The sequence below is a fragment of the Hibiscus syriacus genome, unplaced genomic scaffold (assembly GCF_006381635.1).
Source record: "Hibiscus syriacus cultivar Baekdansim isolate YM2019G1 unplaced genomic scaffold, ASM638163v2 tig00110388_pilon, whole genome shotgun sequence".
In the NCBI taxonomy this organism is placed as follows: Eukaryota; Viridiplantae; Streptophyta; class Magnoliopsida; order Malvales; family Malvaceae; genus Hibiscus; species Hibiscus syriacus.
The window spans coordinates 2,286,437-2,314,219 of record NW_024062718.1 but is presented as its reverse complement, the minus strand read 5'-3'; the positions used below and the strand labels follow the sequence as shown (position 1 = coordinate 2,314,219).

Sequence of the window (27,783 nt, the reverse complement as noted above, 5' to 3'; positions counted from 1 at the left end):
AAATATATAAACGTTAATTAAATTTTATAATTACTTGATTTGTACGAGGTTACAATCAGTGGACTTGGCCGCTAAAACTTGAGAGATTGAGGAGTCTCTCATTTTCTCCCTCCCTTCCAAGAAAAATGAGAAACAATTGCTGCAACCTGTTAAAATTACAGCTCAAGAACATTCAAAAATCAACAAATAAACAAGCCTTTAATTCATCCACATTACCCATAGATCTTCTCCTTCCAAAGACCCATATTTTCCCCCTCCAGATTCCCAGCTCAAAAGGCGCCAATTCGCTAGCCTTCTTCAAAAACAGCTTTCCCAACCGAATCCCATTGCACAGTACAAAAGAATCCACGCACAAATTGTTGTGTCTGCTTTGCAGTCTGATACTTTTCTCACAAACATTCTATTGAATCTCTACTCTAGGTGTGATAATTTACGTGACGCGACTAAGCTGTTTGATGAAATGCCTCAGAAAAACTTAATTTCATGGTCCACGATGGTTTCTATGTATACCCGACATGGGTATATCGAAAAGGCATTAGTTTTGTTTCTGGAGTTTCGAAGAAGTTGTTGTAAGAGTCCAAATGAGTATATTTTGGCTAGCGTTATTCGAGCTTGTATGCAGATGGGAGATGGCGGTCAACTGGGAGTTCAGATTCATGATTTTGTTATCAAGACTGGTTTTGATCAAGATGTTTATGTGGGGACTTGTTTGGTTGATTTTTACATGAAAAGTGGGTGTATAGATGAAGCAAGGTTGGTTTTTGATGGTTTAAAAGGGAAAAATGCGGTGACTTGGACAACAATGATAACAGCTTATGTGAAGAGTGGGAAGGCTGAGGTGGCATTACAGTTGTTTAGACAAAGGAGAGAAACTGATGTGATGCCGGATCGATATGTGATTTCCAGTGTTTTGAGTGCTTGTTCAGTACTCGACTTTATTCAAGGAGGAAAGCAGGTTCATTGTCAGGTTTTGAGGAGGGAGAGGAAATGGATGTTTCCGTCATTAATGTGCTAATAGATTTTTATTGTAAATGTGGTAAGGTAAAATCTGCACGCAGGCTTTTTGATGAGATGATGATTATAAATGTTATTTCTTGGACTACAATGATTGCTGGTTACATGCAGAATTCATTTGACAGGGAAGCTATGAATCTTTCTCTGAGATGACCAGATTGGGTTGGAAGCCAGATGGCTTTGCTTGCACTAGTGTACTCACATCATGTGGTTCGCTTGAGGCTCTGGATCTGGGGAGACAAGTGCATGCTTACACCATCAAGGCCAATATTGAGTCTGATGAGTTTGTGACAAATGGTTTGATTGATATGTATGCAAAATGTAGCTCCCTAATTGATGCAAGAAGAGTTTTTTACATTATGGGTGATCAGAATGTGGTCTCATATAATGCGATGATTGAAGGATACTCAAGTCTAGAGAAACTTTCTGAAGCATTGGACCTTTTCCGCAACATGCGACTCAGGTCACTCCCTCCTAGCCTTTTGACTTTTGTTAGCCTTCTTGGTGTATCAGCTGCATTATGTACCATAGAAATCAGCTGGCAGATTCATGCACTTATAATCAAATTTGGGGTATCACGGACTTATTTGTTGGAAGTTCTCTAATAGATGTTTATGCAAAGTGTTCATATGTTAAAGATGCGAGGCTTCTATTTGAGGAGATGAACAAGAAAGACATTGTTGTTTGGAACGCATTGTTTTTTGGTTATACACAACAGTTGGAAAATGAAGAGGTCCTGAAACTCTTCTCAAAATTACAGCTATCAAGACAAAAACCAAACGAATTCACTTTTGCTGCCTTAATGACTGCTTCGAGTAACCTAGCAAGTCTTCGACATGGTCAACAGGTCCATACTCAGCTAATAAAACATGGTCTGGACTCTGATCCGTTTGTTACAAATGCCATCATTGATATGTATGCTAAATGTGGAAGCTTGGAAGATGCTCGTAAAACGTTTAATACCACTGCTTGGAGGGATATTGTGTGTTGGAATTCCATGATCTCAACATATGCTCATCATGGAGAAGCTGAAGGCGCCCTCCAGATATTTGAAAGAATGCTGAAAGAAGGAATGAAACCCAATTATGTGACATTTGTTGGTCTGCTCTCAGCATGTGTGCATGCAGGGTTTGTAGAGCTTGGACTTCATTACTTTGGGTCGATGCCTACATCTGGGGTTAAACCTGGGATCGAACATTATGCTTGTGTGGTCTCTCTGTTGGGCCATGCTGGTAAATTATATGAAGCAAAGGCCTTGATTGAGTCATTGCCAATAAAACCAGCTGCAGTGTTATGGAGGACCTTACTTAGTTCATGTAGGATTGCTGGTAATGTCGAATTAGGGAAATATGCAGCAGAAATGGCAATTTCAATTGATCCAATGGATAGTGGTTCATATACTCTACTTTCAAATATTTTTGCATCGAAAGGCATGTGGGCAGATGTTAAGAAGGTGAGGGAGAAAATGGAGTTAGAAGGTGTACTTAAAGAACCTGGGTGTAGTTGGATTGAAGTTAATAACATAACGAACGTCTTTATTGCAAGGGATAGAACTCATCATGAGTCCAATTTAATATATTTAGTTTTAGGCAATTTGATCATGCAGGTTAAGAGTGCAGGATATGTGCCTGACATTGCCACCCCTATAATTGATTGAGATGAGATGTGGCGGCAATATATTACAGAATTTAGGCTTCTGGAGATGTGCTTCATATTGTGAACTCCTGATACAGAATTTAGATGATGTGACAACTGTGTAGTTGGCAAATAATTCTTAGAAGTTTGTTGTCATGCAACATACAGAGCTTAAAGGAACGTAAGTAAGCAGACAGCGTGAGTTTAACATCCTTTTGCTATTCAGAGTTGATGTTTGGAGATAAAGCTGGTAAAATTTCTCAATCTTTTCCTTGTGCTATCAAGGCTATTTTGCTTTCCTTGCCTTGCAAAGATGCTTCAATTACTAGATGATTTTGCTACTCGAGAGAGGATTCAAGGAGTTAGTCATGGGCAAGTTGGAAGATCTTGCTAAGTGCTTGCATATTGAGTATTTCACTTTCATTTTCATTCCTAGTAGCTGATCATGGTTCGTTTGCTAAGCTCAGGGTTGCATTAAATAAATACATCTAAGCCATTATTTGGTCTACTTGAATGTCACGATCTTTATAAGAGGTAAAAAGAATGAAGGTATGGAATCTGCATTTATGTTTCTTTATCCTTTCCATAATGGCCATAAGATTCGATAAGTGAGTAAATTCTAGAAAGAAACTATATTGTTCACTGATAAGCAGTAAATGAGGTAGAAATCAGGAAATCGTCTATTGTATTCTTTGCCTTGCAGTAAATGAGGCAGATCAGGAATCTCGAGATCACCTATTTTGTAATTGCAGTTTTTACAGGATCTTAAGGATTCAGATTATGCAGCAATGGAAACTATCATAGAGACCTCATCTGGAATAATGTTCTTAGCAGGACAGTTTAAAAGCTCAAGGGCATGTCGCTTCTCCCTACCATTACCATCTTGAAGCTTTTGCGGAATGTGGTCACATTTGGACAGAGAGAAACAGAAGACTTCATGGAAGCCCTCCAATCACATGCAAGTCTTTGATATGATCAAGGAAGAGATTCAACTCAAGCTGACAAACCTGGTACGCTTTGGATCATGACAGTGTAAAAAAAACTCTTCACATTGATGAATATGCTAGCAACATGGTTTTGATGTAGCAGCACATTGCTGCTTCCTGGATAATTAAATAAATGCAAGGAGGTACAACCACCTTGCTTAAATTAATTATGTCCACATTGATTATTTTATTTTACCATTACTTTCCGCAACCAGTTCTGTTAATTACATTCTATGATTTATCAAATAAAATTCCAGTCTTGTCGAATACATAAATACCTAACTAATTTTACAATAGTTTACTTACATTCCAGTTCTGTTAATTAGTTTAGTCATCTTGACTAAATTAATAATATTTTGAACACTTATTTCATCGATCGATACATATAATCAAATAATCAATTACATTAAGTGCACAATACATAGTTTTCCATAGTTCCAATACATTTCCATGATTTAGAGAGGCTCACCCTTTGTTGAGCCTCCTTGAGTCTTACTAATTAGATTCAGAATCAATTACTTACACATACATACATTTGGAAAATCCTTTTGGCAAGTAAAAAACACTTGAAGAAGATGTGTAAGGATCGTTGAAAGATTGTCGAGAAGCCATTTTTGTACCGTTATTATGCTTATACCTGTTGGAATTGTTGTTGAATGAAGTGAATCTTCTTTGCCCATGCTTCCTTGTTGGCTGCAATGACCTCGGGATAAAAACTCCCGTGCCTTTGCTTTCAAGATGTGGGGGTCGACCTGTTTGATAATTTGCTCCACAGAATGTCTGAAAAATCCCAAGGGAAGTCATGATACTAGCAAAGAATGCAGGGTATGGAAAATATATGCTTAATAACCTGGAAAGAAACTGAAGGGTATGTAGCAACTGGTTCATCATTATCATCATCCATGATTAGCAAAGAAATTTGCTTGTTTAAGTCTGCAAAGAACACATCATCTTCAACCTCATTAACACCCACTTCCATGTCTTCTCAAACTTCCTTTTTTCCTCTTGTTTTTTTTCTTCCCATGCAACGGGGGATATGTGGGGGGGTTATAAATAGAGAAAGGTAATAAAGGGAAAAAGTGTATGTGGGGATAGTGGGGGTCTTAATGGCAGTTGGCTAAGCACCACTACCCCAAGAGAATGATGAAGTGGTGCTATGATGTTATCCAGTAGGAAGAAGAGATGAGGAAACAACAAGCAAAAGCCCACTCTCAGATATCTATTCCAATATAGACATAGATTTCCTATATTATAGCCTATGGTATGCTTGGTTGTAATTTTGTGAGCCTCACTTCCTCTATCCTTTCCATCTCTTATATCCTCTCTTATACAATACTATCCGGTATTTTGGCATCTACATGCTTTATAATTATCTTTAAGATGTAATATGTTTATATTAACTTTTGGCAGTGATTATAATTGCTTTTGAAGTACAATAGTCATTTGCTCCGTTGATGGAGAATCAAACACATTTGCTATTGTTTGTGCACAAAATTTTCTTAAAGGAGACTCTTGCCAGGTAAATTTGCTTCAAGACACCTAAAGAGCGGAGTATGAAATTCTAGTGTGGTCTTGGACCGTGATGCAGTGGCTAATTTGTGTTACAAATAATTGTATAATAATCTAATAATTATTAAGCGTAAACAATATTATCGTAAAGAAAATATAAGAAATCCAGAGGATTCAAAAACACTCCGGAGGTTAAGGCTGCAGAGGCTTATAGTGAACTCAAGGAGTAGCCATGGAGACTTCAAGGTTCACTTCAACGGAGGATCTTTTGAACAGAGGATCTTCCAAAGCGGAAGTTGGATCGCTTGTGCGGTAGATCTGGCTTTGGGGTGATGACTCCAAAGGTATAAATAATCGTTTCGTTGAAGTATGTATAAACACTCTCCTTATAGATTCATCTTATTGTCGATGCTTGAGAACGTTGAATATCTTTTAGGATACAACAACAATATTACTCCAGTAAACAAATCAATACGAGACTAACGGAATGACCAAGGGAAAGTCTCACGTGCGGCAGCAAACATTGAGAATTTTTGAACGACCGTTCACTTGATTAATGAATTGTTTTATCATATTTCTGTATTCACATATGTTATCATATTTAGTAATAGATTTTGAAGAAAAAAATCATATATTGATGTACTAAATCCATTTTTTCATACCATTTCAATTGTGACATTTAATTAACTTAATTTTTTCTAATTAAAGACGTAAATTTTCAGTTCAAAACTTGGAGTTGAACTACCTCCCATCACTTATCCATTGGAATTATATTTCCAAAATTCAGTAGCAGAACAAATGACTGAGTTGCATACATTAATCACCAAAATTACTAAACTTATATTATCCATTCCCCTATCTAAGAGCTGAACTGGTGGGCAGAGAGGTAGAAAAATAAATAAATATTACAATAATATTACAAATAAAAAAGAAAGAAGGACAGATTGCTCTTTCGGTTCATCAGGTTCAGGCCTTGATGCAACAGTTGAAGTAGCTGAAGAGTCCCCTCTTCGTCTGTCAACAAAATCATAAAGCAACGGCACCGTTAATCCAAATGAAATCAAATTATTTGGATTTTTATTTTTAAATAATTAGAAGAGATTACTAGATAATATTTATTAAAAAACATTTTAGTCATTGATAACACGTACACATCCTATATACTTAAACCCGAGTTTTCTACGGATAACAACGGTTTTTCTTTTACTACTTAGAAGGGTTAGAATTTTCATTTTTCTTGCTGCTGCAATGAAAACGAATGGCACCAAAGTCTATAGCTTTATATTCTTTTTTTTTTCTTTTTTTTCTTACGGAGATTAAAGAAAAAGATCAAATGATCCAACTAAGCAACGTCCCCCACCACCCCAAGCACATGCATATGCATCCAAAGTCTATAGCTTTATGTTCTTTTTTTTTCTCATGGCACTGTCCCCCCATTTACAGCTACTTACCAAAACTAAAAGAAGAAGAAGAAGAAGAAGCTACATTTGGAGTTGATCATAAAGGGAAAATTAGTGGAAGGGAATCCTTACAGTTGGGGAGTGATGATCATCAGTGGTAGGGGCAGTGGTAACACTAACAGTTGGGTTAATGAATTCTTCTTCATTTCCAATACTGGCTCTTGAAACCTCCCTCTTGTTTTGCTTCTTCATTTCCCTTATCTTTGAGAAGTCAAGTGAGTAATCCGGCACCTGCCCTTTCTGCTCCCACTCCCCAAATTGTGGCACTGATACCCATGCTCCATTTTTCTAGGAAATTCATAGAAAATAAGAAGAAAAAGAAAAGAAAAATTCTATGATTGGGTTTTTAAAGTCAAAGGCTAAAAACCGAGAGTGAAACCCAGAACTTCAAAAGATTCACATCTCATAAAATTTGTTTGTTTGCAAAGAAAATGAAGCTTCAGTTTAACCCTCAACAACAGCGCTAAAAATCCAGAAAAAAGAAAACGAGAGAAAAGAAGAAAAGTACTCACCTCCTTACGATCTTCCATGCTTGACACGAACAATAAAACAAAGATGATTTTCCCGAAGTTTTATAAGTTTTAGAAATCTAAACTGCGAGATGAGAAAATTGTGGGGATTGATTGAACTCTCACAGCAGACTTGATAGAGAGCCACCGAATTGGAATTTTCTTTATGGAAAACTACCCAGGACGTAATGAAATCAACAAGTATCTGTTATATGTGTGTATATATATAAGGGCAAATTACAAGTTTAGTAATTAAATTATTACATTTATTCTGTTTTGGTATCTAGACTTTTTTTCAAAACTATATCTAACGTTTAGTTTAAATTTCATTTTGACACCCAGTTATTAAAAACATAACAGTGATATTGACGTGTCACCATAAGATAACTCACATCATCATTAGAAAAAATATCATGTAAACAGTTCTATTAGTTTTTTAATGAAGGAGTATCAAATTAAAATTTAAACTAAACATTAAGTATGATTTTAAAAAATAATTAAATTTGGATACCAAAACGTAACCAATTTAGCTTCCATGCCAAGAACATTACTATAAATTCATATTTTTCACTTTCTAACATGTAATTAATTAATTAATATTTTTTAATAATACTACGTGATTACAAGATAATATATATCTATAATTTTCTTAGTTTATCTATAACGTACATACACTTTAAAGTCTTCTAAGATGAACAATATCATCTTTTATCGCTGAAATCACTCAATGAATTTAGAATTAATCGATGTTAATCAATCATATTTATATTTTAAGTCAAACCAAAATTAAATCGAATATGATGAATAAATTTCTCTAACTTGGTAACGGTGTCCACTTTGGGAGACAGTGAGAGCCTCCATGGCATTTTACGATTTGAGGTAGCTTCAATAAATTGGTTGGGGTCATTTAAGATAGCTTTGAAAATTTGAAATTTGATATAAATAAGTTTACAGTTAGGGACAATTAAAGTTTAAGAAAGTCGATGTTGGGAGGAAACAGTGTTTATAGAAAAGCTGAAAGATCATAATCTCTCAATTGTCTCTTGGCTTCCAGTATTCAATGAAAGATTCGTTAGGAGAGCATTCATACCAAACAAATCTTACCCCACGCTATCATTAAATTTAAAGTTTATTCGCTCAAACTGTTGATTCTGTTCTAAATTAATTCTTAGCTTTTTTTAATATTTTTACAAATTCAGTTAAAAATGATATTGTTTATTTTATGTTTCTGTTTCTAAAAAAGTGTAACATATGGAACAGCAGGCTACCTCAAAAGTAGCTGCCAATTAGCGAGGTCGGTGTTCGTGGCCGTTGTTACCTTTCATCGTTTTTAGCTTGATTTGAATGTTCTTGGGTGTTGCTATTAGATGTTGTTCACTGCCCGCTCCTGTGTTTGTGTATTGCATTGTGTGTTCCTTGTTGGCACTTCGGCTGGTGGTGGAGCGGCGAATTCAACGTTGTCGGTGATGAGATGTGTCCTAGGTTGCAGGAGGGTTCTGCTGCAGTTGCTGGTTTCGTGTTCCGGTTGTGGAAATGAGGTGTTGTCGCTAATAGTCTTTCGCCGCGCCCATAGTGTCGATTGATGGGTCAATTAGTCCTGGTCTTAGATTACTGGTAGTTTCTGTGTTTTGGGAGTTGTTTCCTTTGGAAGTTCAGCAATGTTGTGAGGATCATGCTTTCATTGTAGGATCCTTGGTTGATGGCAGAGCGTGGTTTGCAGTCGCCGATGTAATGGCGGAGGCTTCTGGTTTCATAGAGGCATGTGCAGAAGATTCTGGTCCCGAGAAAGGTGGTATTGGGGATGTGTAGTTCAAGGCGTTGAGTCAGAGGAATCTTTTCGTTAGTGGAATGTTGGCAGCAAGTTTTGGTGCTTGCGGACATCATCAGGTTTCGTTAGAGAAAGAAGGTGTAGGTCTCGAGGGAGGTTTGGATGGGCAGGAGCAGAATGTGTCGAGTAGTCAGAGGTGTGAATTATTTATGGTTTCTTGGAAGGTGGTGCGGCGCATGAAGGAGTTATAGTGGATGTATCGGGTGTCTATGAAGAAGGGGTTATTGATGTTCCCATCTTTTCCATTTCTGGGTTAGTGGAGCATCATGTTATTGATGAGAGTTTGGACTATGCTAATGTCTAGGGAACATGTTTTTAGATGGGCGTCCAATTCTATATCCAAGTGCTCAAGGTTTCTATTGCTGAGGTCTCAAAATTCAAGTTCGAAGGGGGCGAATCGTTTCAGTCTTAAAATTTCTAAGAGGTTACTCTTTGTGAAAAGGAAGTAGCACAGTTTCAAGGGTAGAGAAGCAAGTTTTAGTGTTTTTAGCAGTGGTAAACATAATGGATTTAGAGGTGAGAAGCTCCTTGGTGGGATGGAGGGCGTTTACCACTGTAGCGGTGATAGCTCGTGTTGTTGCAGATGCTTTGTGGTGCTTTATAGTGCTGCTTGATCCAACTTAGGGTGGTCCATTTCGGGTAGTGTTTCTGTATTGAGAACAGAGAAAAAACTGGATCTTTTTGTTTGGTTTCTTGGTGCTCGTTTTGGTTCGGTGCTTACTTATTGGTGTTGACACTTTCAGTAGTGGGTGTAGGCCTTTTCTGATTCCGTTCGCTTGATTTCGAACGTGTTTTTCGGCCCATGTTGGGGTTACGCTTAGCGGTGTAGTGGCGTTGTATCCAGGTTTTAGTATTATGCTCAGTTCTCTGAATTCAATAATCTCAAGCTGTCTCGACTCTTGCCCGATGTTATCTGCAAATGGTTCATTATCTCATGTTTTTTACTATTATGTCGGGTTATGTCTTACTTTCTTTCTAGAGTTAAAAGTTGTGGTGTTTTGTTTAGTAACCATTGATAAGCATATGCTCAACTGTCTTATGTCTCAAAGATTGTAGCATGGTTTTGTTCTTTGTTTTGGATGTGTGTAGTTCCTTTGTGAATTTCATTCAGGGGTAGTGTAGCTATATTGATGTAGTCTATTTCGGGCGGTTCTAGTGGTGTAGTTCCCGATTGTTGTTCTTGTTGTTCTAGGGTTCATGTTGAACCTTCTTCCATCCTAAGGTTCATTCTTTTTCCTCCAGTTAGGATTGGGAGGGTTTTTAATGAGGTCATTGGGGTGGTGTACTTTGTGAATTCTAATACAAAGTAACCATTTTTAAAAAAAAATTGTCATATTGGTCACCTTTGTTTCAATTTTATTAAAATTTAATAATTGAAATTAAAAAATTATATTTTGGTTCTTAATATTATTAAATTACTATAATTTGATAATTAAACTGTTAATTCTTATTATGATGATGATTTGACATGTAAAAATTGATTATTTTTTAATTTAATTTTAAATTTTTATTTCATTCATTTTCACTTCCTTAAAAAAATCTTAAAAGTCCTCTCAACTCCAGAATCTAACTGAAGCATTATATTGTTGCCCGTAACCCACAATCGAATCATCATCGATTGTTAGACTCCAAAATTTTCATTTCACCTTTTTTTGTCTTTTAAAGGGATGGTAGTAAGATTTTAAGTCATGGTACAAACTTTTAGAAAGTTATATTAGAATTTTAGAGTGTAATTTTAAGGGGGTAAAATTAGACCATCAAAAGAAAATACCTAAACTACAAAATTTGAAATTTTCAGAGGGTGAGAACCCCCAATACCCCTTTAGTACATCCCTGCTCATAAATGTGAATTGTCTGGTGTTAGGTGAAACTAAATAATCTATCATTGTTGATACATTCTTATGATCAAGTCCTAGGGATAAAGATTAGGGTACACAAAAAATTACTATTATTGAATAACTTTTAATTGATTGATCATATACATGACATATCCTTAGATAGTGAAACACGTCTATACTCACTATTCATTTATTACACTACTAGCATGCTTTGCTTATCAAATAATCAGAGTTTTTTGTGGAGCACCATTATTGTAGAATTTTCAGCATTCATATCAAAGTATAATATATATCTGATTACTTTAATGGATATATATTCATAGAATTCTTATATGTATTTGGTATACAACTCTATTCATATTTTGAACTTATTTTAATTATTTTGTTTTATATTATGTATAACATAGTTATAATTTTGTAAGGATGTTTTATAGTCATTATGGGAATTCAGCCAAGACAATGGAAATTCAGCCTCATTTTCATGGATGTGTTATTTACGCTTATGGTCCCTTTACATTAGATCCCAACTCAATTTCCTTTTATGACCTATCGAACTCAAATATCATATGATTAAATTTATATTTTACTTAATGATTTTAATTACATGTTCACATCGATTCTTAAATTTCTCGAATCAACTCATAAACATTGACTCGAAAACTCAGGATGTTACATCTTTTTTCATTTTTGCACCCAATATCCTAACATTTATTTGTTCTCTGAATACATTTTACACACATCAAAATCTAAAAAACTAAGAGGATTGAGAATATCATCATACTTTATTTAATTATTAAATCTTAATTAACATTAATCATATTACATCAGTACTTCTAATTTAAAATAATTATCTTTGTAATAATAAATAACATACAATTATTATTTATAATAATACAACAACACATCTTGATGAGACCAGGATCGGAGTAGGCCTTAGTTCTATTGTCATCCTAAGCAACAAAATATTTAATAATGACAACGTAAGGATAGTCACATGATTTTATGTAAGATGATAAAATTTCAAATAAGAAATAACCTAAAAGAAACTAGGAGGAGCGAAAACATATTTTCAACAAAAATACAAAAAATATCTAAAATATATATAATTTAAAAATTTTAAGGACGACCAACTCATTTACCTCTCTAGATCCATCATGATGATAAGTTCATCATTAATAAACAAAAGGGTTTTTACCCCCAATACATCATCCCCTAAAATTTGAACCCCAATTGTAAGACTCACTTGTGAATCACAAGAAGCCTGAGATACTTACCCAAATCAGTTACCAGTCTAAAACTAATGGTGTCTGCCAAATTAGGGTCAATATTAGGAGAAAAATAAACTCGGGTCTTCTCGTTGCTAACTTAATGACCCTAATGCAAACTGAACTGAGCTCACACTTATTTAATCACTGTGACTTGTCTCATATCAGCCTTAGCAAAAAAATATAAGGTCGTTAGCAAAAAACCAAATGAAAAAATGATTAATATCTGAGTTATTGGTTGATTAATCCGAACCAGATATTATAAAAATTTATTATAAGGATGATCCTTTCAACCTAATTTATTATGAGAATTTTAATTTTTTAATTACATTATTAAAAATGTTTTAAATTTTTAAAAATTTATTTTATTAATTTGATATTTTAAAAAAAATCTATTTGAAATTTATTTTAATTTAATTATTCCAAAAAATATATATTAAAAACTAAAATCTAAAATCGGTTAATATATTAATTTTAGGGTAAACAACATAAATGGTTTCAGAACTTTTAGGAAACTTGCAAGTTTGTCATCAAACTTTTAAAACATGTAATATAATCACTTAAATTTTAATCGCTTTCATTATATTTACTGTCTTTAGGAAAAATCGATGTGAGACTTCAAAGTCTTCTTTCTAAAATAACCCTGATGTCTTTTTCCAAGGTTTGTCAGTCATCTTTCGTAACACCTGCATTGACATCATCTCAAGTTTTTTTATCACTGTTGCTGCTACTAAACACAACAGCCACCATACTCGAGATCTTCATCATCATCAATATGTACAAATTCTTGAGAGTAAGGTACATGATGGAACATGTAGGTATTCCAAAGGCCACAAAAAAGATTCCAGCCAGTCTTGCTCAAGTGATTGATCAACTTCTTAAAATAGTTTTGAAATGTCCTTCTACAAAAATCCACGAGGATAGTGCATTTGGCTTAACTTCAATGGAGATTGATGAACCTGCAAACAAGGTGAAGGGTAAATCAAATTTTGTCCTAATGTTGTTAAGGTACAAGTCAAGTGAGTTCCGATTTCCAGATAAAATCCACAAGTGAATATCTTAAATGGTCACAATAAAATTGAAAGAACAAAAAGATCAAAAAGCAACAACACCATCTCTATTGTATTTTGATTAATTAGCTTAAAAACCTCATCTCTATTGCACCCATAGAAAACTTCAAGCATGTTGACTTCTCTTTCATAATTGTCTTAAATAGTTTCTAAAATAAAACCAAGTCAATTGAGGAGAAAGAGATTTTGAGGAAATATGGGGTTTGGTAAACAAAGAGAAAGGGTGTGCAAAAACAGTTCAGAAAAGAAAGAAACTAATTAGAAAACTGAATAAAAGAGGACATGAATTTGAAAGTTCTCAAATTAAAGCACACAATCAAGTAAAATGATGAAAGTTGCAAAAGCATGGACATAAAGGGAAAAGAATAAACAAATTTCATATCGTAGAAATACAAACATGCACCACTTTTATAAAATACTTATAGAGTATATATATATATATATATATATATATATATATATATATATATAAGAAGAGTTTAATGTATCATATCAATTTTTAATGGAATTTGACTGCAGTGATTATAATGAAAGTTAATTAAAAGTTTAATAGTTATATAACAATTTTTAAAAATTCGGTGACCAAAATGCAAGTGTTCTAAAATTTTATGAACCATTTATATAGTTTACCCTTGTCTTTATGTTTTTAACATGTTAAAAATAATTCTGAATATATAAAAAATATCAAGAAACCCTAATCAATATATCCACACGATATGAGTGCGTAATAATGAAGAATTCCCATTAAATTGCCAAAATATCATTATATATATATATATATATCAACTTTTATTTTCGCCTGTAGTATATTTCAAATTGAAAGTTGAAATCTGATCGTCTCAACGATCAATCTATTTATATGTTTCGCTATTTTTTCCACCCCTTCTCAATCGTCTTCTTTAAAGCTTGAATTAGTTCAAAGTTGCAGGTACGTACATTAAACCACTCTCTTCTTTTCTTTTTTACTTTAGCATGTTTAGGGTTCATTTCTCTCCTTATATGTTGAAATTTTGTTTTACTTCCCAGCTTTAATATAAATAAGAAAATTTGTTTTACCAGCAAAGAATCTAAACCCAGGGGCTATTGCAGATAATTATTGATCGATGGAGTGTGTTGCTAATGTATGAACAGATTTAATACCATAACAATGGGGAAGCAAGCTAAAAATAGCACTGGAACGAAACCATCGGTAAAGGATTTGGGTTCAAGCTGGTCGAGCAGGCGGGAATGGAAGCTGGCTCGTGGTCGTACGAGCACCGACGGTTGAAGGCTTTCAAGGAAATATGTCCTGCTATTGAACCACCCGAAACCGGGAACTAAGAGGCCACGTCCAGAAAGTGATATTGGTTTATCATTAAGATGATGATAAAAGGAAGGATAAGGGAGCTTCCAGTCATTTCTTGAAAATTTTAAATATTTTATTTATATTTTTCCGATGATTTATTTTATCTTTCCAAAATATTATATATTTATATCTTAACATAAAATTCTACGTTTATATACTATGATAATCAACTTTCATACGTGTTAGATCCAATTTTGATTATATAATATGTATGTATGAAATATGAATATGGTGTTTTGTTTTTATTTTTGGTTTTCGCCCTAATTTTGAGTTGGAAATTCATGTTAAGCAAACTAGATTAAGCCAAGAGAACTATCATGCTAAGCAACCCAATTAGTCACTGACTAATCGTTTTCTAATTTAAATAAGAAAAAGGTGCATTAATTATGTGAAAAATACGACTCTCCAACTCTCAAACTTAATGTCCATGCGATAAATAACAGTATATAATAATATATGAGTTAATTGTATCACAAGTCCTCAAAGTATGATTCTCATTTAAAATTGGTATCTAAACTTTTATATATGTCATTTTTCTCCCTAAACTATGATTATCATTCTAAATTAGTTCTCAAACTTTGGAGCATTTCGATTTCATTCCCAAAATTGAACCTTCATTCTCAATTGGTCCCCAAATTTTTTTAACACTCCAATTTTATCCCTAACTATACATATATACTAATCACATCCCTTGTTAATAAAATCATTAGGCCAAGTTATATTACTAAATGTTTGAAAAATACAAAATTTAGGCTAAAATATGGTTGAAACTAATTACATATTTGGATGAATTTGGGGATGAATTTGGAAGATTCAAAAGTTTGGAGACCAATTTAGAAAGAGGGTCATAGTTTAGGGATAAAATTAAAGTGTTCAAAATTTTAAGGACTAATTTAGAATGAGAGTCATAGTTTGGGGATGAATTTGGTTTATTCAAAAGTTTAAGGACCAATTTGAAATGAGAGTTATACTTGGGGACATATGATACAATTAACCCATTATATATACAAATTGAGGTAGAAGTTTTAGGCTACAAGTCCAAAACTGAGGCAATAACATCTACATGTACTGTCTTGTGCTATAAGTTCGTCAATGTTTTGATTTTTGTTTTTGGATTATTATTCTTACACGGGCAGGCGTTGGAGTTTTTACAAGTAGGTTGACATACTAAATGGATCTCACATTTGTAGCTGTCTAAAGGATATAGAGCTCTAGAAACTCCAAATATTTCGATAAATTTTACGGGCCTTAACACATAATAGGCAGTGAAATGAGAATGGGGTATGGCTTGTAAAGGAAGCACAACAGTTTCAAACATTATGATTTGATTAAATAAGGTTGGATTGAGAAGCTAGTTGCTCCTATAGGAATGCCATCCGACAAACGTGTGACCTCTTTGAAAAGAAGGTAACTTATTTTACGTTGCCATACACTGGTCGTTCATGAGTTTATTTTTGTTCTTTTGGCTTGGTTTTGTGAGTATTGGCATCATGTGGCGGCGTTCGTTTTTTGCATATTGGTTTGGTTCGTTTGTAGTAACTTCCGTTGAGGAGTTTGTTTATTATTGATGAAAGTTGGATGTTGGGATAATGATTGGGGTTCCTAGAGGAGTTAATGTCTAGATTTAAGGTACATCTATTATTTAATGAGTTTAGGACAAGGGTAGTTTTACGTGTTATAGAAAATAAATTATTAGTTAATAAGGTATTACGTTTTTAAATAAATGTTAGAGTTCGAACTCATATAAGATAAAATAACGTGAGTATCTTTGACTACTTTATTAACTAATGAATTTTAAAATAATAAATGAAATCTGAGAGAGTCATAACAAATACTTTCCCCCTAATCATGTGAGAGACGTAAAGTTGATGTAAGAGTGTAAGACTAATAAATATTAAACAAAATATAGCATTAATGATTTATTTTTGTACATGTTGTCTTTAAAATCGAGATTACAGATAAAATAATAAATAAAAATAAGTATTAGCTTGTTGATTGCTGACGGTTTAGCTAATTATAATTTATAAGTTGTATTCTGATATTGTTTGGAATGTAAAAAGCATCTTATATTAATTGATAATCTAAATGAATCTGTAATCCATTAAATTATCCTAAGTATTATTATTATTATTTGATATCACTTTTTCAACCAAATAAAATATTTCTATTATTTGTTTATTACATTTCAATCAATGTAATATCTATTATCCCAAGTAATTGTTAAAGTGTTGAATGGAAGATGTACGGACTGCTTGACATCTTTGGAAAGACGTCTAGAAGATATAGTGTCTTATGCTTTGCTACTATGTTAAATTTAGTGCTCTGATTATATGTAACATGGAAAAGATGTTGTATTTTCCCGACATCTTTTAAGTTACTATAACAAACACCCTAATTCAGAAAATAATTTCTACGTCACCCCAAATAACTATTTTTTTTATAAAATTATCTAAGAAATTTGGCAGATATAGACGTAAATGACATTAATTATTTAAGGTGTTACTCGTAAATAAATTTATTACAGAGATTACCAAAATGATTTGCATCCCTCTAAAGCAAAGGCCAAACAGGCCAGAAAACATGATTCAATTAAGATCGTTAGGCTAAAAGGCAAGCAAATGTTGCAAGTACACTATAAAGTTGTCTTGCTTTTTGTGAATGGGCATCACACTTGACAACGAAATTCACCAAATAACAGGTATACATCTCACAAGAAAAGGCAACAGAAAAATCAAAAGTTCTATTTTAACTGCTCACCCCTGATTTTGCACTTTATACCCAGAAAAGCCTTCTTCTTTTTTCTTCTTTAAGATCTTTTTTAATCATTGATTATGTATACATACCCTACGTATCTAGTTACTCGAACCCGATACTTTTAAGAAAAATAACACTTCTTTTTATTATTAAAATCGTTTGACGTGTTCATACCCAGAAAAATCTTTAAATAATTTTTTCTGCCATATAAACAGATATGCTCATTGCTAAATTAATTAATTACACTCAATTATTAAAATTTTTGCAACAACCACAATTTGACAGATAATATTATTTTATTAGCGGGCAAAATATCCGTACGCAAATAAGGAATTAATTACACTCAATTATTAAGAATTTTTGTTTTAGATCGTAATTGTAAGCTGGAATCTCATGTATAAGAATCGTTGTAATACTCTATTCAAGTGGACGATCAGCCAATTTATTAATAATAAAACGAATATTTTGTGGGGGTGTTTTTTTCACTCAATTATATAAATATATATATATTAGTCTACTTATTAATAAAATATTATTTATTGAGATGGACATATAATTTTATATTAGAAAGGATAAATTTATAATGGGTTAGGATCAAATTTCACAGTGTCAAACTAAAAAGTTTTACCTTATTTTAAAATTGTTGGAAGAGAGAAAATCAAAGGCGAAGATTAACAGTATGAAATGAGAAGATATTCACTAAAAAAATAAAAATAAAAAAGGAGTTAATCTAAGCCTTTGATTTTTCCTCATCCAACGATCCTAAAAAGGTATAAAACTTTTAGTTTTACAATAGGTGTAAGTGGATCCTAACACATTTATAATATTCTAGAATGATACGAATTTTAAATGACAAAATAGATTATGAATAAAAAGTTATAAAATATCTAAAATGTATAAAAATTTGAAATTTTCAAGATTGATAACCTTCCTCCATACTGTATTTGACCATGAATATGATGATATAATAATCGTTATAACGTACAGGATTAAGACTTAACAGATTTTCTATAGATGAAAAAAAGGAAGAGGAAAGCACGATCCAATGAGTCTTTTTAAGACTAATCAACGACACAGACAACCCAGTATGTAATAAAACTAGAAACAATTTAACTTTTAATTATAACATCCCTTTAACACACACACACACACACACATATATATATATATATATATATATATGTTTATTCAATATATATATATATATATATATATTATATAGATACATATGTATGTGTATATTGTTTTGAAAACTTGAGCTTTAGTGGTGGCGCCTAGCATCTGCGTTGGTTGGCCACGGTTCACATGTTCTTGCACTTGTATCATTAAAACAACCGCTGTTTGATAAAAAAAAAGGAAGAGAGAGAAGAGAATCGAAGAAGCTGAAGAAGGATCAAGAACATTGTTTGAGAAGAACAGGCTGCTACTTTTTATTTAAATTAACAACTGTTTTTGTTATATAGGTGGGGTGGCTTTTCTTTTGCCAAACTTTTCTTACAGATTCCTGGAAAACAAAAAACAATAGTTTAATAGTAAAGCAAAAGAACCCTTTTTTTCTTTTCTGTGTTCCATCAAGGTTTGTTTGGTCATCATCATGGAATTTTCTATGAAGAGAAGAACCCTGCTTAAGGTCATTGTTCTAGGTGACAGTGGGTAAGTATTTGTAGGAAGTTATTAGCTTGTGATCTTCAATTTTCTTCTTCTTGTTTTTTATAATTTTTCATGATATTTCAGAGTGGGGAAGACCTCTTTGATGAATCAGTATCCTTTCGCTTATTAATTAAGTGATCAATTCGAAGTGTCTGATATCTCTAGTTATTGCCATTACAATTACATATGCTCAGGGATGGATTGGGCTGTCGTGTCAATCGCCCTCGAATTTTTTTTGTATAATTTAAGTCTTTCCTTTGTATTTTCTATTGATAGTCTGTATTGTTTCTTTATTTTTTTTTATAAATTCACTTATAACATAAAATCTTACGTTCGGTCTGTTAATGCATAGGCTTGTATAGATTCTTAACTTTGTCATCCAGATATATTTATAACAAGTTCAATCAACAGTACAAAGCTACAATTGGGGCTGACTTTGTCACCAAAGAATTACAGATTGACGACAAATTGGTAACTCTGCAGGTAGGTGATGAAAAACCAAAGCCAAATCATACATTTTTTTAATTGAAAATTTACCAAGTTTCATCTTGTTTGATATTTTTATTATTCTGACAGATATGGGATACAGCAGGGCAGGAAAGGTTCCAGAGTCTTGTTTCTGCATTTTATAGAGGGACAGATTGTTGTGTCATTGTGTTTGATGTAAAACATACAAAGATCATTTGAAATGCTAAGCAATTGGCGTGAAGAATTTCTAAGACAGGTCCACAGAAACAAAATAATCTCATCTGTAGCATACCATGCATTCCATTGGCGTTTTAGTTATTGTTTGCTTTTTTGCAATAATCTTCATTTTGATCCCATGTTTTGGTGCTGTTAAAACAGGCTGATCCATCCGATCCCGAGTCATTTCCTTTCATAGTAATCGGAAACAAGATCGACCTCGATGGTGGAAACAGTCGGGTGGTATGTAGCTCCCACTATACATTTTTCTTCTTCAAAAAAATATCCGTTTCAAACATTTGTGTCGGACGTATAGATAAATATGAGTATCGGGTACATAAATTATAGAGCTTGACATTTCAGCATACATGCGCACAGGTATCTGAGAAAAAAGCAAGGGAATGGTGCGCCTCCAGGGGAAATATACCTTACTTTGAGACATCTACAAAAGAGGATTACAATGTTGATGAAGCATTTTTATGTGTTGCAAAAACTGCAGTAGCCTGCGAACGTGAACATAACATGTAAGCGTACCCCTCACGAGTCATTCCTATCTAATACAGTGATAGTCATTCCCGTGATTAGTATATGGTCCGTTACGTACTATATTCGGAAAATAATAGCTTTGTACACATGTTTAGATCGTTGTCGATATGGATGTTTTGAGAAAAAATACGGAGAGTTTCGGATAATGTAAGTTAGAGTCAACTGTTTTTTACACCCTTAAACTAACAATTTCATTGATGCAGTTATTTCAGGGGCATATCAGAAACTGCTTCGGAAGTTGAACAGGGAGGACGCTGCGCTTGTTGAAGTTAGCTGGTGATTTCATATGTATTTGCCATTCACCTTTCCCCATTTTCTTTTTCTTTTTAAAATTTATTTTTTTATGATAATTCTTTTGAAGTTCAAGTTCGAGATTAAGGAGGGAGAGGTTTTATGTTGATGTAATAACGTATATTAAGCACTCTTTCCTCGATTTGTATAATAATGTATTTTACTGCTTTTAAGGAAGCAGTCAATTTTTCTTCAAGCTATCTTCGGAAGATTCCTACAACAAATAAACCAAGGTCAATGAAGAAAATATAGCTTAGTCTTGAGGATTTACTTGAGTTGTCCACAAAGCCAAATAATTTATTTACTAACAATTACTGAATACAATGATAAGTCATATTATGCTCCCCAAAATAACACAGATTCAAGTATTATAATTTAAGCGTAAATAGGGACTTTTGTGACCTCAGGGGGTTTACATGGTTATATGCATGTAAAAGTAAATCTTGATGTTGGATAATAGTCGAGGCAAAAAAAAAAAGTTGTACGAGCGCACAATAACAAGTAGGTTTATGTCAAGCTCGAGTACAAAAAGCAATCTTTTCTTTTTTTCTTCATAGAAAACTTGCCAATAGAGTTTTTGTCCAAAAAGGACCGTCCTAGGTTATTGTTCTGTATAAAGTTATAACTAATTGCTTACAATAAGTTATTGATGTGTGTGTTGATGAGGCACAAAATGTCTTTTTCCAAGACCTTTTTTTCCAAAACATCTTATATCAAATGACATTCTCATTGCATATGATGCTATTCATTGTTTCAAGAACCATAGGGGAGGTGATAAAAAGTTTGGCCTGTGAGGTTTGGATATATTTGTTACTACACTTCCTCTATGTTGTTTTATATTCCGTTTGCTTAAATGGTAACTCTGGTATTGTTTTTAGCCATACTAGAGGATTACGTGAGTGTGATGATTACGACGACGATAATACTATTAGTTTGAATTTGGCTAGGACGACAACGACGAATATACTATTCAATTACATTGTATCACAGCCATATAGTGCCCGTCTGTCTTAGCTCTAGGGAAGCTTTCAAAAACACCAAGTTGCATTCCCCCATTTCTATAGCCAGAAAGTCTAACCTCTTAAATAGGGCATAAAAGTGTGCAATTCACTTAAAAGCATTAATACTTCACCAAAAATTATAAATAAAAAACAATCGCAGAGACAATCAAGAAATTAAGATTACATTAACTGGAATCTCGATCCCTATTCTACCAAAACTTGTGCATACCTTTGACATGATGCCGATGCTGGTGCCGGCTGACGGGCAGGCTTAGCAATAAGTAATAATTGATGCAGTGAAAACCCAACATCTGTCCGATACATATGGTCTCAACTGCCCCTACACATTATAATTCTTTATGCCGGTAAGTGTGATCTCCTCTTCTTGCTTGTTGATTTAGAACCATGGTCGTCTTTTCCTCTCTTTTTCACACTTTTTTTTATTTGATTCACTCGGCTTCCCATGCTTCTCAACTCCACTTCTGCTGGATTTCACACTGAAGACGCCACCTGAAATCACTTTTTCACCACCATTTTCCAAAGCATTATCGAGATCAGCTTCTCTACCTTCAATGGCATATTGTTGGAGTAAGTCCGGATTTAATACACCATCTGCCTTGGCTTTCATTTCCGCCTATAAAAATACATCATGTTAGATCAAGAAAGAGACGGCCCACCATGAAAGAAATACTGCATTGCTGATGGACCTTACCTCAACTTTCTTTGCAGCATCATTGAGGTCCTCGTCCACAGAGATACTATGTGGTTCCAACACTCTCTGGGAAGAGGAGAAAAATCAATACCAGCACATAATACTGGTGATAATACCAGCTATTAAATAAAATGGAAGAACTAGAAGTGAATGATTTTACTTCTTTTAGTCGAGGTAAAGCGGAATCAATCTCCTTGGATGCAATTCCATACAGATATTTGTACAGCTTTATCATAACCTTCTTAAACTGCGATAATATCTGCTGCCTCTCTAGTTTTTTCATTTGTTCCTGCAAAATGACAATTTATCCATGGATGTGTATGGAAACAAAACAATTTATTAATACACATTGAATCAGTTTTAAACAAATTCTCTGTTTCTCAATCCCACTTTAAACAAACACACATGGATTTAGATCCTTTTTTCTCCATGAAAGCAATTTATGGTGATCAAAGAATTGTGAAAGTCTAGCCAGGTGCATCAGTGTTGTGTACGAAAGCATGCAATATAAAACGTTTCGAGGATCAAACCTCAACATAGGAGACATCCTGGTTCTGCAAGCCCATGCAGAATAAAATAGAGGCCTGAACATACGTTAAAGTAACTGGCATCTTCTCTTGGAAATATAGGCTTGCAAGAATTGATAAAAGGTCGGTGATCTGAAAAGGGAAAAACAATGTTCTTAAAAAGGCAGATATTTCTGGAAGCCTAGTGCAATTGCTTATAAACCATATACGTTAAATTCTTTATGCACATTGAATAACACTTTAACAAGTAAAATCTGTATCTGATAATGTTACTAAATTTTCACCATCAATATACATAAATTTTCTCGTTCTGCAAGGTCTAGTTGTACGCTTTGTCGTTGAATGGAAATAAGACAGCACTACACTACACTACACATCCCTTAAAGCCTGAGAGCAGTATGGCAACTTGACAGCGGATTGCTAACACCCAATAATGCTTTACTTTTCCCAACATTTAAATTTCTCAAACTAAAAGAATATAAATCATAAACCAGATCTACTTCATTGTTATGTGCAGATGTCATGGTTTGCTAATGCTATACCAGTGAGGCATGAAATAAATTTATGAACAAATAATAAATCGTAGTGATATACAACATTTTCTATCAGAAGACTCACCGAAAGGAAGTCAATCAGATTATTTGAATAATCTTTCAACCGTCCCATATCATATGGTGATAATAGAGTATTAATTAAATTTGAAAGTCCATCTGATTTGGGAGGTGCAGGCTCTATATCCGTAAAGTCGATCTTAGGGTCCAGGACACTGAAAGATAATAGCATCAGAATATTAACTGGGATAATCTGATATCCAGGAGATAAAATTTCAACACTGACCTCATGGCAAGCTTATATTCCATGTTACGGAAATGAAGGCTTAGATTTCTACTGAAACTTAGCCTGAACTCTGCAGCAGTCAAAAGAAATGATAAGTAAATAAAATAAGCAGGAACTACATATCAAAGCATAGGAAGAAAAACATTCTTGGCATATAAAGGACTTGCCTTGGTAAAATGGACTGAAAAAACCCCATTCATCAAATCCACTGACCTCAAAATCATCATTGTTCAATGGTTTAAGGATCATACATGTATGTTCACCAGTCACATTATTCTGTTCCAGTTATGAGGGGACAATATAAGATTCTCAATAGATCCTCCAATCCGAAGGTAAAATTTGTTGTGCAGACAAAATCTAGCATGAGGGAAAGAAACAAGTAGGATAAAGGTCATCTTAACTGGAATCTGGCATATGTAGAACGGAGCAAATCTGTGCTTCTTCCAGAAGCGAAAAAGCTCTAAGGTAAGCCCAAACGAGACACCAAGGTAATGGAGCTTCTCAGGTCGGCGATCACGCAGATGTACAAGCAAAGGTGGAAGATCTGTCTTGGGTTTAATATTTTCTTCCAACAAGGAGACCTGGAGATACAATTTATTAGTTGTTCACAGAACCTGATCATAAACATGTGACTTTTTGTGGAAAGTAAAAAAAAATATGAAAATATATCAAGGACATAAAGCACATAAAAACTAGTAAAATAGAAGTCTTTTAAATCAATGAAACCAAACTCATCATTTGCATCAAGATCCGAGATCTTGAAGTTAAAACCGAATCTTGCATAAATCACCTAGCGGGGTTTTGGGTGGAGTGGTTGAACTTAAACCTATTAAATATGAGAGGAGAACCATATTAATGCTTAACATGAAAAAAGTGACCTGCACAAAAAGACTCGGTTGTGAGACTGTTTGTAACACAGCATATTACCAAAAAAAAATAGTCAGAGAAAAAAAAGAACTTGGAGCATCAAAGGTTGGAATTTTAGCATGAAACCATGGAAAACATTTTGATCCACACAAATGATAAAAAAAAACAAAATCTTTTGATTCATGCAAAGTCAATAGCAAAGCTTCTCCCAAGTGCCAAGCAATATACATCCAATAAAAATATGAGAGAAAGCTTTCTTTAGCCATTAACCTTCTCTGCTGCTTCTGAAAGTCTGAGTTGCGATCCTTGTGGAATCTCCTCAGCATTTTCAACATCTAGCTCAGAGAATGAACTTAATTGTCCTTCATAATATCTAGCAAAAGAGGGACAAATTTAAATTCTTCATCTTTTAAAGGCACTTGACAGTTATATTGTTACCAAATAAAATAGGTACCTACATTACTCATCAAATATACAAGTATAGAACAACGTTTCTCTAACATTACATAATGCTTAACAAAAACATATGCATTTATTCAGTTTCTCCCATGCATTTCATGTGTCAAACTGGTTAGTAATTAATTGAAAGCATAAGAAACAAGATTTATATTGTAATCAACTAATCCTCCCACAATTTACTTCTACTCAGAGTCATTTCTCCCAAGTTCAAAAAATCACAATTGGAATCAGCACATATAAGGTCAAGTATTCAATCAGTATACAGCACTATGATTATTAACAATTCTAATTCCTGACAGAAGATTTTAATGGGTGGAGAAGGTGACAAGTGTTGCACTGCTAAAATACAACAATAACTGACCGGGTAAAAGAAAGAATATTCAAAGAAGCATGTACCTTGTTAATAGTTCAACAGCAGCAGAACCATATCCAAGCTTCATAAATCAATAAAAGGGTTCAAAATGTTTAATGAGCATCCAAGAAACCAAACATAGGGAAATTCTAGGGAAGGCATTTAAAATAAGGTTATTGTAAGGGACAATTACATAAATCAACACAACTTTGTAATGTTCAATTACACAAAAACATTACAAAGTTGCAATAATTTATGTAATTTGATCATGTTTTATGTAAGTGTCCCTTACTGCAACCGTATTTTAAGTTCCTAACCCTAGAACTACATCAAACATTATAATAGATGCATGAAACATAAATTTACCCTCATAGCACTAGGATGGGTGGCAATGCGAACAATGCGAGCACCCGAAAGACTTGGGAAATCAGGATCTCGGAACTGCTCACAAAATTTCCATGGTATTTGGTCTTTCAACTCACTAGTGAATTAATTTAATGCAACAGCTGATAACTATTATGCTCATAACACAAATGGAACAACATAACACTAAAACCTCTTTGTAGGAGAAACAAACCATTAAAAAATGAAAAAAAAAGCAAGATAAGACACCAAGCATCTAATATATAGAGGAATTACATGATAACTGGTTTCTCTAGCCCTATTTTATTTCTCTTCTATCCTAAATCAACATCATTAAACCAATTGCACTAAAAAATTTGGTTTTCTAATAATGCATAAGGAACCACTAACAGTAGCACAGAGTTACAAAATATCAAAACTTAATATGGAACAATAAGCAAATGAAGATTCTGAAAGGCACAAATATCAAAACTAAGGCAGACAACATGAAAAGGAAGAAACTCGTAAGAGAGTTTCATATAACAAATATTCAAACCTGGATAACACACAAAATATCAGGAAGCTGATTTTTTGACTCATCAACAGGACCTGCATCAAAAGTAAGTTGCAGAAGTCTATTCCAAGCATGAATTGAAAAGTAGGAAATGCCTCTAAGGCAAGCAGACAAACCTAGTAACACAAACAAATGGTGAGCTGGAGCATCAGCCATTAGTTGTAAATCATTTGGGGAATTTTTATAGTGAGAAGAAACATATAGGGCCATCATCCGCTGCAAGTATATGACATATTAGCATTTGCTTCACTTCATAATAACATTAATTGCATCAATTCTAAATTCAATTTTAAATTAAATACAATTACCTGCAAAAATAGTTCACTATCTTTGTGATAAGAAAAAAGTGTATCTCGATTAACATAGTAGAGATCACATTCACCAGGTGGAGGTAACCTAATTACAAAATGATACATTAAGGAAATCATTCCTGAAATCAATAAAATAGAGGCAAAATTAACTCCCAGATAAGCACAATATAATAATCCAAACCTGTTGATACTGGGTACAGAGTTTGTAACATCAAGACAAAGTAAAGCATTCAGCCAGGATTCTATAGGATCAGAAGAGGCATATCGAATTGACTCACTAAGTTCTATCTTTCTAAAAACACGACCTACATCAAAAGGCAATCAGAAGTCAGCTCATCCCCAAAGCATAAACTTGAACCAAAAGCATCATATATAACTAAATATTGATAAAAACTATTAATGTCCGGGTCTTCTTCACATAGCAATCAGAGGCCATATATTTTGTTCATAGAACTAAAAAATTCAATGAAGCTCGGAAATACCAGAGAGGGAGCCCTCAACACCCTTAGACAGCTGGCTTTGCTCTTCCAATTGCTGCAGTAGTTTTAGGGACAAGGACCGACCAGTACCTTCATAGCTTTAAATGGGATAAAAGAAATTCAATTCAGTCAAATTCATATCCTATGAAACCAAAGACTGTGTTGAGCATGCTTGCAGAGAAACTGTTCTAGGATGCAAATTAATGTATTACAAACATATCATATCCGTTTACAGTAGATGAAAGGAAGACCAAGTACGGACCAAGCAAGGACTTCACAACAGGCAATGGTATAGCTGCTGCTTCATCAACAACAAGAAGCTCAACTTGGGAGAGCTTTTCATGTTCATGTGGCTGTATATACTGCAAGGCCCAGATAGAAAAAAAAATCTATTAGTGCTAAGCACGGTGGAAATAGTCTTTCATTCAATAATATAATCCTAAAGTATATATATATATATATATAAAATAAAATGATTAAATAAAAGACTTTTATCCATGTCTTCTCAACCTGAATTGTTTGTCTGTGCTGCTTGTAAATATTGATACGCACAGTTGCTTTCTTGAAGTCCGGATTCACACTCTTCACAACATCATAATCGATGTGCTCCTGGAATAAAAAGATAGTAAGTTAAAAGGCATGAAAAATAAGATATGGAAGGATTAACTATCCAAAAAAGACGCCATTATCATATCATTTATAAAAAAAATTCTCTTTTTCAAGAGCTAAAAATAGAAACCCAGGAAAACTGATACTAGGATAAAACGGAAAGCAACAAGCAGACTGCAAAAGACATCCTTCATTACAAATGTTTTCATGGCACTAAAGCAGAATACTGGTTTAACGGAAAGTAGCCCACCATCAGCTGCTTTTCCCAATAACTGCCTTAAAGGTTCTATGAAATTACTATAAAAAACAAAGCTAAAAGCATTTTCCTT

The 27,783-nt window shown here is 33.7% G+C and overlaps 1 protein-coding gene and 3 pseudogenes across 1 annotated transcript; 2 read left to right on the top strand and 2 right to left on the bottom strand.

The window, feature by feature from the left end:
* Window positions 1-74: 74 nt before the first annotated feature.
* Window positions 75-3,753, top strand: LOC120122920 (annotated as a pseudogene).
* On the bottom strand, window positions 3,428-4,715 carry LOC120123101. The gene is made up of 3 exons (XM_039142090.1): window positions 4,486-4,715; window positions 4,169-4,415; window positions 3,428-3,582 (listed from the first exon to the last, which is right to left on the bottom strand). The coding sequence occupies exons 1-3, from the start codon at window positions 4,612-4,614 to the stop codon at window positions 3,428-3,430; spliced, it is 531 nt and encodes a 176-aa protein (XP_038998021.1). The 5' UTR covers window positions 4,615-4,715.
* Window positions 4,716-18,441: 13,726 nt separating this feature from the next.
* On the top strand, window positions 18,442-20,450 carry LOC120122921 (annotated as a pseudogene).
* Window positions 20,451-21,742: 1,292 nt separating this feature from the next.
* The window catches only part of LOC120123100, a 30,445-nt pseudogene continuing 24,404 nt past the window's right edge, over window positions 21,743-27,783 (bottom strand).

Bases quoted from the DNA above. Each gene is read 5' to 3' on its own strand.
- LOC120123101 (XM_039142090.1), bottom strand. From the start codon at position 4,614: ATGGAAGTGGGTGTTAATGAGGTTGAAGATGATGTGTTCTTTGCAGAC. The intron at 4,416-4,485 runs GTTATTAAGCAT...GGGATTTTTCAG, and splicing joins ACCCTTCAGTTTCTTTCCAG to ACATTCTGTGGAGCAAATTA. The intron at 3,583-4,168 runs GTATGTATGTGT...GCTTCCATGAAG, and splicing joins GCCAAAAGGATTTTCCAAAT to TCTTCTGTTTCTCTCTGTCC.